The following is a 12788-nucleotide window of genomic DNA, read 5'->3' on the forward strand; positions in this document are numbered from 1 at the left end:
AAGTTTCGAAGTTTTCCATACTTTACAAGTATTTATTAATATTTAGATGAAAGATTTTATTTAAAAACGCACGTCATGACTTGTTATATGTTGCCTCGTGTTTTCCGCACGTATTTGGGGCTTAGAATCTCGCATTGAGGTCGTTACTCGCGGTAAGTGAGAGGAATAAGCATAGGCGCGCGAAGAATTTTGGGCGGTCACGCGTGCAGGGCGCGCGCACAAGCTCGGCGGTGCTTGAAAGGCGCCGCAGTCTCGAAATGCGCCTAACGTCTGCAGCAGGGAGCACACATGCTGAGAAGCGGCCCATGCGACCGCCACTGCTTTGCGTGAGCAAACCAATTTGCGGCAAGCGAACGCCGGAGTGCTTGGTTCTGTTTTGCGCGCTCATTGTTTCCCTAGCACGGCGTTATCGTCTGCACGCCACCCGCACACGATGGGACACGTGCAGCACCGCTGAAAAACGCCGCTTTCGGTCCTGCAGCAGTTACGCGCAGATTTCCGCGGCTGCATTGGCTATTGCTCCAGTTTATGAAAGGGGCCACGATAACGAGGGCCCGAAGGTAAACGCGGTATACTGTGCAAGGCGCAGGCGAAACTGAAATGATTAATTCTCTCGACGGTGGAATGAAACCAAGTAAAATGCGTCCATTCCATATTCGCGCTCTCTTTTGGAGGCATTGAATAGTTAACTATGCCTAGTGCATAAAGCATTGCGTCCTGGCCCAGAAAAGGTACTACGAGAAATTTTCATTTCTCGTTTCCCATTTAGATTAGGTTGAGACTTGTAGAGCATTATGGAGTCGTGCTCCTTAGTTACTCTGAAGTGTATCCAAAGTACATCACAATGCCGGCGTCGGTCGCAGTTGCGAAAGTCTCTCCGCACGTGTAAAAAAATTATACCGTCTTCTAAGATATTACTGGCAGCATGTAATCAGTCTTCTGTGTAGCCCGCACTCTGCGATAAAAGAGTCTGCCCTTTCTGCTACTTTCTCCTTCGCTTTCTTGAGCGCTTTTAGGAGCACAAAGACAAGTGTGAAGCTATATTATTACATTACTCATCCGCTACAGCAAAAGTGTCTCTCCTACCACGAAAAGAAACTTGGTAAGCCGTGCAGAGAAAATTACGGAAATAAGAGACAGGTGCCGCACCGCCTACCGGAAGTTTCTGCACCGGCTTTTCGTAGTGTCATGGCATCTTACAACGCCTATTCAGGTCTATAGTTAACTACTTATAGGAAAAAATAGACTGCATTGCATTCTACAAGAGAACGGAGGACTCAGCCTTAGGCCACTTTAGAAAAAAGTTGGAGGACGCTTAAGCTTCGCCTTTAAGAGTGCAACGCGATAGCATTCAAAGGTCCCTGACTGCCATCTCACGCTTCCCGACAACTGCAGCTTATGTAGCAGTAATGTTTACCGGGAAACGCTGTCGGCAAACGCTATGCAAGAAGGCGAGCTTTCTGGTAGAAACGCGGCCTCTCGCGTGGATCCCGGAGGTGTGCACAGCCGCGCCAAAAAAAAAAATTACATCATTTTCAGGTTTGTGTTATTGTTTCCCACTTTTAATATTTAAGTCTGACAAGATTCAACATAAAAGCCATGCGCCGTCGGTGTTTTGTTTCATGACATTTGTGTGTGGGCTGTCATTCTCAAAGTTCTAAGGAATAGCTTTGTCAAGAATGTAACACAAGGTACGAGAAACCTAGTGATAGAATGCTGTGGCAATATAACCCGTATATATCACATGTCATATAGCAAGGCGTAGCATATACATATGTCTAAGCATATACGGAAATTTTCGCTCAAGCGTAACTCCACCGACGCCGGCGCCGACACTGGATTTTCTGCGACACGGTGCCCTTAACACTATCGCGTTAAAAACTTGTGGTGCCAAAATGGCCCAAATGCGAGAAAATTGCCTTGCCGTTAACAAAAAACGCAAGTTTACTTTTTATTATATTTTGTATCAACGAACTTGATCCCGCAATGCGAACGGAAAGAGAGATTGAAAGAATACTTTACTAGTCTAAATAAGCTTAGTGGTGCTATTCGCCGCTGCTTCCATGATATATATATATATATATATATATATATATATATATATATATATATATATATATATGATTGAAGCCCATGCGAGAAATGTCCCCCTTCCCTTTTTCCGTTTCTTTTTTTTATTTTACAAGATAGTGCACTTCCTGCGACCTATAAGAAATACTTATGGTTACCACATAAACAAAATGCGGAAAGCATAAACGCTTATGTCCAAGCGATCCCTTGTGGCATGTGCGAGCGTTAGTCACCATGTCCTAAAAATAATCAGCGCTTTGATCGGCTGACTGCACGTGCGGGGTGCTTGCAGGATATTAAGCAGTGCTGAAAATGCTATATGGAGTCGTGAATTCCCTTTCGCGGGCGCGGACTGCGCCATAATCACTGCACCCATTGCGGCTCCTTTGAAACACGGAGAAAATCCTTCGACACAGGCGGATTGCGAAATGCCTCCTTATTGAATCGGATAATGTGGAGCAACTAGCCGCGCGCGTTAGCACCGTAGCCATTGCCCGAGTCCGGGTAGTGCTGCTTTGTGAACTGAGTGTACCTTGCGCAATGGTGCCTGAAAATTTATAAGCCCTAAGAGGGGCGCTGTTTTCCGCATTATGCGGCAATGGGCACATACTTATTGAATAGGCATATGTACACAGTTGGAGGCTGTCGATTGCCTTAAGGATGGTGATGCCTTGAGAGCAGCGATAGCATTGCCAGAGCCTAATAATATTTTGGTCAATCATGGAGATGAAGAGTGCGCATTGCAACATGCTTGCAAACAGGGCGAGTTCTAAGGTCTTAATGTCGGCCAGCGCGCACGAAAATGGCTACAAGATGAGGAAAAGAGGGGATATTTTTATTTAATAGCATTTAAAAAGTGCGACACAAGACAGGCCAAAAGAACCACAGGACAATGTGTACTTTGCCAAGTATAACAACTACGAGGACAACAATCAGGCACTGCACCTCATGGTTCAGAAAAAAACACCCAATGCCGAATGGACTGAGTTGACCAAGCGGAAAGAAAACCTGCAAAATATTGCACTGCCGACCTCTGCCAACCTCTTGCTATAGACGGCAGATATGATTGGACAGAAAGTGGTCCACGTATGCTGATGATGTAAAACGCACAATTTAACCCTCGGATGTATATACTTTCGTGATGCCAGATAGCCAGCATTTTTTTAAAAAATTAGTTTTCTTACGTGTATTGAACACTAAGGCTGAATGCGTGGCCCTAGGGTACGCAATGTATTAATGGAAGACTTCTCAAACAGCATGTGCCCGTTAGGGAGTTCCGTAAAAGATGTACTAACATAGGATAACTATCTCGCTATGTTATCAATATCTGGATAAAGCTTTCGTGACAGTACAAAAGCGATGTTACTCGCTCAAATAGTAGGTGCAGTAGACAGACGCATGTTAAAACAGAATGCGTTAACAAACCGCCCGTGCTGCACCTGGTGGCATGCTCAGTGTATTCCGCAAAATTTATTACTGGGATAGTTGATGGAATATTAATAAAGGGACATTAAGCGAGACACACACAGACAGAAGCACAGTAAACACCAAGGAGAAAAGACGCAGCGTTATAGCCCCAAAATCATAAATACAGAAAGTAGGACAAGCAAGACGAAGCACTAGTCTTGTCTGTCCTTCTTTCTGTATGTGTGTGTGCGCGCCTAACGTCCATTTAGTGGTGTTCCTTCCACAACTTTCAGTACATGCAATTTTTATGTGAACACAGTCGCTCCCGCTTTCAACTGTCGCGACGGAAGGCAAGGTTTAATAGGTGAGCGATTACGTCAAGGCGACATGGTGTCGCTTTAATATTTAATTTAAAGCAACTTGCTTTAGCGCTTTACATAGTATTTCAAAGCGGGACGGCGCCATGCGATAATATTGATTGAAGAGAGGCACAGATGGGAAGCGCACTCGCAAGAGAGATGTTTTATTGCATGAATCCAGACACTTGTGTAATAAACATGGTTGGTAAGTAATGAGCTCTGTTTCAAGAGTCCACACAAAGAAAATGTGCTGTTTCAGTCACTGGAGAGGTCTCCCTGCGAATTTACTGTTCACTGATTACTTTCCCGGTGATGTAACGTTGCAAGGTAAAAGACTGCGGATTCGAGCCTCTTGCTCATATTTTGTCTATTGCCTACAATATAAAATTAAATTGTTGCATGAGAGAAAAACATGCCCAGTTCCAATAATGCTAGCGAGAAAGACGAAACATTATTAGTATAATTGTGAGGAAGAAGTCCGTTATGTTCGGCTGCGTATTAATTATTTTAGCGTACGTTTGTACCTTTGTGCGCGTGTCTTGATTTCTAATTTTGCATTTCGGAACCAATCAGCACCCCGTCTACACCTTACATTTGTCTTCATGTTTGGCTTCAACAATGTCTGACGTCCGTTTTTGTACTTTTTAATTATTAATCTTCTTTCTAATTGTTGAGTAAAAAAAGAAAGAGAGAGAGAAAAGATGAAGGAAAAGGAGCCTGTAGTACTCTAAACCGATATCGTCTATTTACTTTGTATTCATTTCTGTAAAGAACTTAAAAATTAACAATAAGGTCACAATGAAAAATACATTTACACGCTGATATTATAACACAGGCGGATGATGCAGCGTAAATGAAAAGGAAAAGAAGTCCCAGGAGTAATTTAAATTAGGCCAGGCTCTCCAACGAGGATGACAACATCAGTGCATTTTGAATTCCTAAACACTGTCCCCGCCGAAACGCTGTCGGTTCACACCTGCGGCCGCATGACTGTTGGCCAAGTGAGCACTTAATGCTTAAACCTCTCCGCTACCACTGCCGTTTACACGAAAAAAACAACAACAACACAAAACCAGCAGACAGGAAAGGAATGGACAGCGTAGGAGGCAGTTCCTATACAATGTTCGCCTTTTTCAGTACGGACTTTTTTTCCTTCCCCCAGAATGATCAATCAGACACTTTTCTGGCTAACATTCCTGCCAATCTCCCTTTATTTTCTCCTCCGCCTCCTCTATACGGACCCCTGGCTATGTCCGAAAAATACAGACGGGTGACCCAGGCGCATAATTGGACGCTCCTCGCCCCGCATTCAGTTTGCTTTCGATTAGAGTTCTCATATGCGGGCTTGTTCCCTATAAAGGACCAGTACACTCTTAGCACGGTACCTTCTATGGTAACCTGTAATCACAAGTAACTTATAAAATAAAGGTTACATGCAAAATATGTTGATGTTTTAATTAAATGTTGTTACGTATATATATATTTATAGGTTACAAGAGTCAAAATTGACGGATTTAAAGGTTAATTCAGCGCAAAGTGGCTTGTAACCTTTAGATTTTAACCTCTAAAGAACACTTCAGCGCATCAGTGAGGAGACCTACATCATGGATTGGACGTTTGTTGATAAATGTATCCTAATGTGTTCGTGTTCTGCATTTATGATCTGGTTATTACAAACGTAGTACTTCGGCAGTTCGGGCTGCATTCGGTCTTAATTTCTGTCAGCCAAGCAGTTACATTTTTCACGATATAAAAACAAAAAAGAAATCTTGCACGATCGCACTTGCGTGTTCATCCGCGCGCTGTTCTTTGACGACCCTCCATACTTGGCGCACAGCCTTATTTGAAATATCAGCAACGAAGACTGTGTCATCGAATGATCTGGCGTGCACTGCCTGCCGAAACCCAGCGGTCGAACGTCGCGGAAGCCCCCTGCTCTCGCACGCATTCTAGCCACCATGAGAGAGGCATGGAACATCGGTATTTCAACACGAGAAACAAAAGTGGGCGAGTTTCTTTAGAACAATGAATATTTTTTAACAAATTTCATGTACGAGGCGAGAAAGAACAGTTGAAGAAAAGCACACGAACGCGATGGGTCTTTCAGTAAAAGGTTGTTGAAAACATTGGATGGTTCTATCACATATCAATATAATTCAACTTGTCTACTAAAATGTCCCTGTGCAGAACCTTTCAGTTGTCTGCATACATTTTCTGCCTTTGACCGGGTTCGTTTCATTCCCTGCACTGCCTTGATGCTGTCAACCAAAAATTTCCCATGCTTCAACCATAAGCGCTCAAGATGAGGTTAATAGTTAGTGTGCAAGAAGTGTGTGCCTAAGAAAACCATGCCGACACGTGGTGCCAGCTAGGCAGAGTGCGTACATAAGTATAAACGCGCGGCGAGGGAACTGGGGATGCGGTACGCGCTAGGCGACCGGCGTAAGTGCTTTGAAATGGACAACAATCTACATGTCGGCGAACCATTCTGCATTGCACTTAGAATGTTTTCTAATAAAAATTGTGCCAACTGATTCCACTGCCAGCTTTATTTGTGCATTTTAAGCTGTGCCGAAGATTGGCACTACAACGACAGCAAATTTAAGTTACAGCAGACCCGACACGCGCCAATCGTTCAGTGAAATCAACAGGATGCCGCTACACTCACATAAAAGCGAGCGCCGTCCGCTCCGTTGTCTTTTTAGGAGACATAGACAGATGAAAAGAGCCTTAAATGTGTGAAGCCGCCAACTGAGAAATGAAATCTTTGCCACTGTCCAAACACGAAATGCTTCCACCATCACACCGATAACATCACTGGCACCTTTGACATTTATTTCTGTAATTCATTGCTTGTTTTCATTTTTGTTTTCATTTTTGCTTGTGCCTCTAAGTGCTTCTTTCTAACATGGCGGAAGCGAGCAGGCATCAGCCACACTGGAGTGCGGCCATCCACGGTGCTATCATCTCTCCTCCTCGTTCCAATCGAGATGACTCGAGTTGCACGCTGGGAAGATTTTAAGCGGGAGCGGGAGGCTCGGAGCCGGCGGGAGTGGTTAGCGCGCTGTCGTCCTGTCGTTGTAGTAGTTGTCGTTCTGAGACGGCCATTATATTTGACTTGTTTGGATACCATCCGACCGCCATTGTCTGCTGCCACCACTTGTAGCCTGCAGTAGTTATTACCGCTTCTACTGGGAACTTGCGCCATCCGCTGCACCCTCATGCCTTCGTGCAGCAGAGACCTTTTCGGTGTGTTGCGCGGTCGCTGCAACGAGCCGGGTTGTGAGTGCAAGCGATACACTATTCTGCGCCTGTCGGAAAGTGACAACCTGGTGAGGTGTGAATATTGTGACCACGTCCCAAATGCACACGGAAAAATATGTGATCTCGGTAAGCAGAATTTTTGCTTTTAATTATTTTTCGGTGGATAGTACGTGAATTCTTTATAGTTCGCAATTAAACATTTGACATAGTGCATGCTCTCGCTGCGCGTAAGTGTTTCTGAAAAAAAGTTATTGTTGACATATTTGCTTCTTTATGCTCTTCGATTTACATTGAGCTAAATCTGATGTCATTTTGTGCAAATATTGGATTAGACCTTTCTAAAATATTGAGCTTGTCGGCGGGATGAGTTGTGTCAGGGCAACTAAATGACCTTAACAATACGTTTCTTGTACTGGCACCGTGCTTTGGGCTGACGTAGTTGACAGAAATCGTTCAGTATTGTAGAACTTGCCTCGCGCACCCTCCGTTAGCCATGCTGTGGTGGTGCGTGACTGCCCGCGCCCTGGCCTGGAGGTAATCTCCGGTGTGTGCAGAGGTCGGGCAAGCCGAGGCGGCTCGTGGTTGCATTTCCGCTTTCTTTCGGTGCGCGTAGTGCTGGAGGTCGCGTAATCTCAAAAGTTCGGAGACGCGTTGAAGGGAGCAACAAAACAAACGTTCGCTCCCCTCTGCGTTCTTCAAGCCAACTTGACAGCGATTGTTCGCGGTCGTCAAATGAGATATGTTCATTTATGCCTGTGCTCGCGTGACACCATGGTTATTAGTAAGCTAATGATTACTGTTACGGCAGGTAAAACCACGTACCTTAGTTTGAGTAGTGGTCTAATGCTTTGCTATCGCTATTAGTGCTTCGCTTTTGGGGTGAAAATGCGTGTTTTTTCTATTTTCTTTTAGTCAAACGGGCGAATAATTTAACATGGGAATTGGTGGTTAGCATTGACTAACTGCGAAGAATACACAATTCTCTTTTTACCGCAATGTCACCCCTTCTCTTACATCTTGCATTCAAATTTCGCACAATGATGTATAATTATATACAGCGTTATTTCGGAGAATACATGTTGTATAGCTTTAGCACGAATTTTGCTTATGTACGCGTTTTTTTTCGCCTAGAGCTCTGCAATGCGCTCTGCATTACTTTGTGAACACTAATGATGTTCTTTCGTTGCGTCTATCATTTCAGAAACGAAAAATGCAGCCGAGGCAAAGGCGCAATGCAATGTGCCAGGCACCGTGTTCGAGGGCTCAGTGTCAGATGAAACTGTGGAAGCTTGCACATCTAGTCTGTCCTCGGTGCAATATGGTTAGTATAATGTGGAATGTTAGCCAAAGCTTTTTTGATTGCCTAGTGTATCAAATATTTTAAAGCGAAGCTTTCTTTGCCACTTCCCTCGACTTTTCCACTGCTGCTGCTGTCGCTGACCTGCACGCGGCGCCAGGGAGTGGTTGAGTACGTAATGTATATAATGTACGCAATGTACCAGAAATTGCATTGTACGTGTACATAGTTGGGACGCAGGAGTGGCGTCTGTGAGCCCTTTCCAGCAAGAACTTATAAAAAGCCTCCAGGAGCGTTCCTATTATCCTTTAGTGACATTTCAGTTCTATATAGTTCAGCAAACAAACGAAAATTAGTATTATACTGATTACTTTTAGTAAAATAACATTTCATTGCTTTTTCCTGCATGCTTACTATAATGAGAGCTAAAGGTGAGCCAGTTCTAATTTTCCTTGATGTAGAATGGTTGGGCTCTTTGGGGTTGAGTTGTGCTCTGCAGTACTGCACGTTTTTTATAAATTTTACTTCGTCAGTTCACATTATACTGTGCATATTTAATGTTTGATAGGCGAATGTTTATAGGCTCTAACTGTCTTTGTAGGCTCCACTGCCCAATGGTGATATCCAGATTGCAGCTCCCCACTTCTACACATGCAGCGAGCATACGTGTGTTTATGCTGGCAGCAGGCAAGAAATAATCTGGGTCTCGAACGGCAGCCTGGAGCTAACTGTAATTTATTGTATTTTAACCTACTACATCAAGAACCTCGATCATCCATATGCATTTGCACAATTCCTGGCGCTGATGCAGAAACTTGTGCTTCCCAGCAATGTTGTACCTAGAGGCCTCATAAATGACAGATTGAGGTGTTTCTTTGCCCTTCTGAAGAAAAAGAATGTGATTTGACTCAACGTCTAGTTAAAAATTTTCACCTTGCATTAATGTTCACTTGTTGCCAGGAGGTGGTGAATAGATGCATCATTTTGTGCATTACATTTGCATGCCTTTTTTATAACTGTTTTATTGAAAATTACTGAGGTAATACATCCATTCATGCAAGTGGCACTTACTCTTGTGTACAAGTATTTTATTTAGCTGCTCAAAATTCTTAAATTCGTGCAATGTGAATTATGGCGGCCTTGCTTTGTCACTGAGTTATTCTAACTGCTAGCCTCTAGATGATAGAGTAATTGTGCAGTACTATGCATAGTAGTGTCCTAATGACCTTTTTCAATATTGATTTTAAATAGGTAGTGCATTCAAAAAGTTAGAATCCCATCCTTGACATTGTTAGCTAGACAGTAAAATGTGTCTTGTAGTAATATTAATTAAAAAAATTTCATGTTTGTATTGTCATCACCACTTCCAGCCTTTTTTCATTTGGCCCTACAAGCCAGCACTTTGCACATCTCCTGGTTAAGCTTTGTCTGATGTTTGTAAGAGCAACAAGTTGTGTTTTGATGCCAGTGGTGGCCAATGCTAACACTAAGGAAACGTTGCTCAGGTATAGATGGGCTGCATGCATGCATGGCCTTGTGGTCCAGTCTTCTTTTTTAGGTTCACCTATAGCCAATACTTTGTATATTTTTTTGCATTGGCTACATTGCATTGGAAGCGTCTTTATTGACCTGCTCTAATGCTGCACAGGATGTGTAAAGCTTTTTTTATGTAGTGTCCAATGTGGATCTGAACACAAGTGTCCAGTTTTTGTGCCTGCAATCACATGTACTAATCTTTGCCTCGTTTTCTTGCTTCCTGACAGCAGTACAAGTTTTTACATGGACAGTCAACACGAATTTATTGACAACATGCATGGCTGAAACACGGTGATATGATATTTAAAATTCCAGTGATATGATGCTAGTGATAGTATTGTCTTAAATTTCCAGATCTAGTCATGTGCCAGCAAGGCCTGCTGTATTTGTGGTGTATTCTATGTTGTATTTTCAAATAAAGATGTTGCATTGTGAAGTTAACCTTATACTGCCTGTGGAACTGTCAATTTATACTTAAATCATTTATACAAGCTAACGGTGCCTCCTACTCAGGCGTTCAAATTGTGTTTTGAACTGTATTTTTGGGAACATTACCGTTACATATTTGCTCAAAATGTGTCGCACGGGGAGTTTCATTTTGTCAGAAATCCCAAGGGATACTAGTATACTAGTATCATAGTAGCCCTTTGTTGGCTGAAGTATTACGATTTAAGTGATTTAAATGAAAGTAAACTTTTGATACCACATTTAGTTGAGCGTTTCTTTTTTTTTCAGAGAATTTCATGTGGGCCCCGCTCTTTACATGGTCCGACGAGCAGGGTGCGGCCTAACAACGGGGAGGCGCCACCTTGGGTTTTGTTCCAGAAAGGCCAAATCTCCGCATGGTACACCGAGCCGGCTGCCACCAAACAACAGAGGTGCGTTATTTCCTTCTTTTGCGGTTCTCTCTGCTTGCGCCTCTTCTTTCTTGCGCGCTTCTTTTCGCGGTCGGATTAAGCAGCCGACAACCATGCGCGGAGAAACGTGAGCCCTCGCGGAGGACGCCACTCGGCCAGTCCTTTTTGGACGCTGTCTTCACACGTGGTTGCGCTTCGAAATAGTTCACCTGTCCACCTCGTGTGGTTTCCACAGGAAAGGGTGACCCTATGTCTCTCTCAGTCTAAGCAAAAAAAAAAAAAAAAAGAAGAAACTGCGTTTTGATGGCAAATTAACTTACGCAAGCCGTAACATCTCTTCGACTGCGATGATATCTAGTCAAAAAATTCTCTAGCTATCAAAAAGCACAACAAGGAGGAGCGCGGGAGTACAGATCTCTACTTACGAATGGCATAGTAAGTGACAGACGCATACTGTTTTTGGGTATAATTGTGTAGCTGTTTAGCAATAAATGCAGCAAATTTTTTGCTTTGCTTATGAAAAACGGCAAATGTTAAGGCCCTTTACCCGTGCTGTTGCTGTTTTTCTCCTGCGCATGCATTTACGTTTACTGTATGGATTGTACCAAGGGTATCATTCAGCATGCAAAAATCAAAAAGGAAAATCAGCCAGCTGAAATTCATTTTTTTTTCATTTTCGCATGCTAAATGATACCTTAGGAACAATCCACCGAGTAAACAAACGCATGTGCAGGAGGATAAAAACCGCAACAGCGTCAGCCACAGGTCTGAACACTTGTAGTTGGCAAAGCGAAAACTTGCCTCATTTATTGATTAGCAGCTACAGAACTGTAGCCCAAAAGAATATGAGTCTGTCACTTACAATATACTATTCGAAAGTAAAGAAATTTCTCTAGCTCCCGCGCTCACTTTTGTTGTACTTTTTGGGGTAGTAGGCTGCATTTTGACTTAATATCTTTTAGGTCAAACAAGAGATGTTGCGGTATGCGTAAGGTCTAGGTTGCCTGCAAAACGCAATGTTTCTTTTCTTTTTTCACTTAGGTTGAGAGAGACACAGGGTCACCCTTTGTCCCGAAAACCGCACGAGGTGGACACGTGAACAGTTCGAAGCGCAAGCGTATGTAAAGGCAGCGTCCGGAAAGGACTGGCCGAGGGGCTTCCTCCGCAAAGGCTCACATTTCTCCGCGCACGGTTGTAGTCTGCTTAATCCGGCCCCGGAAAGAAGCGCGCAAGAAAGAAGAGGCGCAAACAGAAAGAAGCGCGAAAGAAGGAAGAGACGCGCCTCTGTTGCTAGGCGACAACTGCCTGGGCGGAGCATGCGCAGAGCAACGGGCTTTTATGAAGCATCCCGCAGAAAGAAGCCCGAAAGAAAGAAGAGCCGCGTCCCCGTTGCTAGGCGACACCGGCTCTATATACGGAGCATGCGCAGCACGGTGTCCATCTGGGACCTCCTGCAAGCCGCTTTGTGTAAACATTTTAATCGTTCAACCGGTATATTGTAAATGTAACCTTTATATTTAGGCAAAGGCACTCAATACTGTATGCCTATACTAGAGGTTAAAGTGTTGTAACCTCTAGTTGAGGTGCACGCTTTCTTACCTTTAATAGAAGTTAAATTTGTAAAGGTTAATGTGTAACTTGTAAGTTAAAGGTGCACAAATCTGTGAGAATATACCCCTCTAATAAACGTTACCGTGCTAAGAGTGTACTCCCGAGCATGCAGGGTTCCTCCCCTATCGCGCATGTCGAAAGCGGCTCATCGCCTAAGTTCCTTACAGACAGGCAGCAGAGAAACGGGTCCAGGGTCGCCGGGGGACGAGCAGGGTGGCCCAGCGGGTTCAGCGACACTCGAGCTGGCGTCCGACACGAGGCTGGCAGCGGAGCCACACAGGGACGATGCGGCCAGCGTGGGCACGACGAAGTCAATCGGACGCTCCTGCCTGCGAGGTCCAGAGAGCGGCCTGCAGCGGCTCTGCTCAAGACCAACCGTCATCCGGC

General features: G+C 44.0%; 1 protein-coding gene across 1 annotated transcript in view; it reads right to left on the reverse strand.

Annotated features, from left to right (window-relative positions):
• Positions 1–12788, reverse strand: part of LOC142588463 (synaptotagmin-15-like) — a 378085-nt gene that overhangs the window by 137915 nt on the left and 227382 nt on the right. Inside the window, exon 3 of the mRNA XM_075700233.1 lies at positions 12567–12730. Coding sequence (XP_075556348.1) covers positions 12567–12730 — 164 coding nt within the window. The remainder of the gene's footprint in view (positions 1–12566; positions 12731–12788) is intronic.

Source organism: Dermacentor variabilis, chromosome 1 (genome assembly GCF_050947875.1).
Source record: "Dermacentor variabilis isolate Ectoservices chromosome 1, ASM5094787v1, whole genome shotgun sequence".
Lineage (NCBI taxonomy): Eukaryota > Metazoa > Arthropoda > Arachnida > Ixodida > Ixodidae > Dermacentor > Dermacentor variabilis.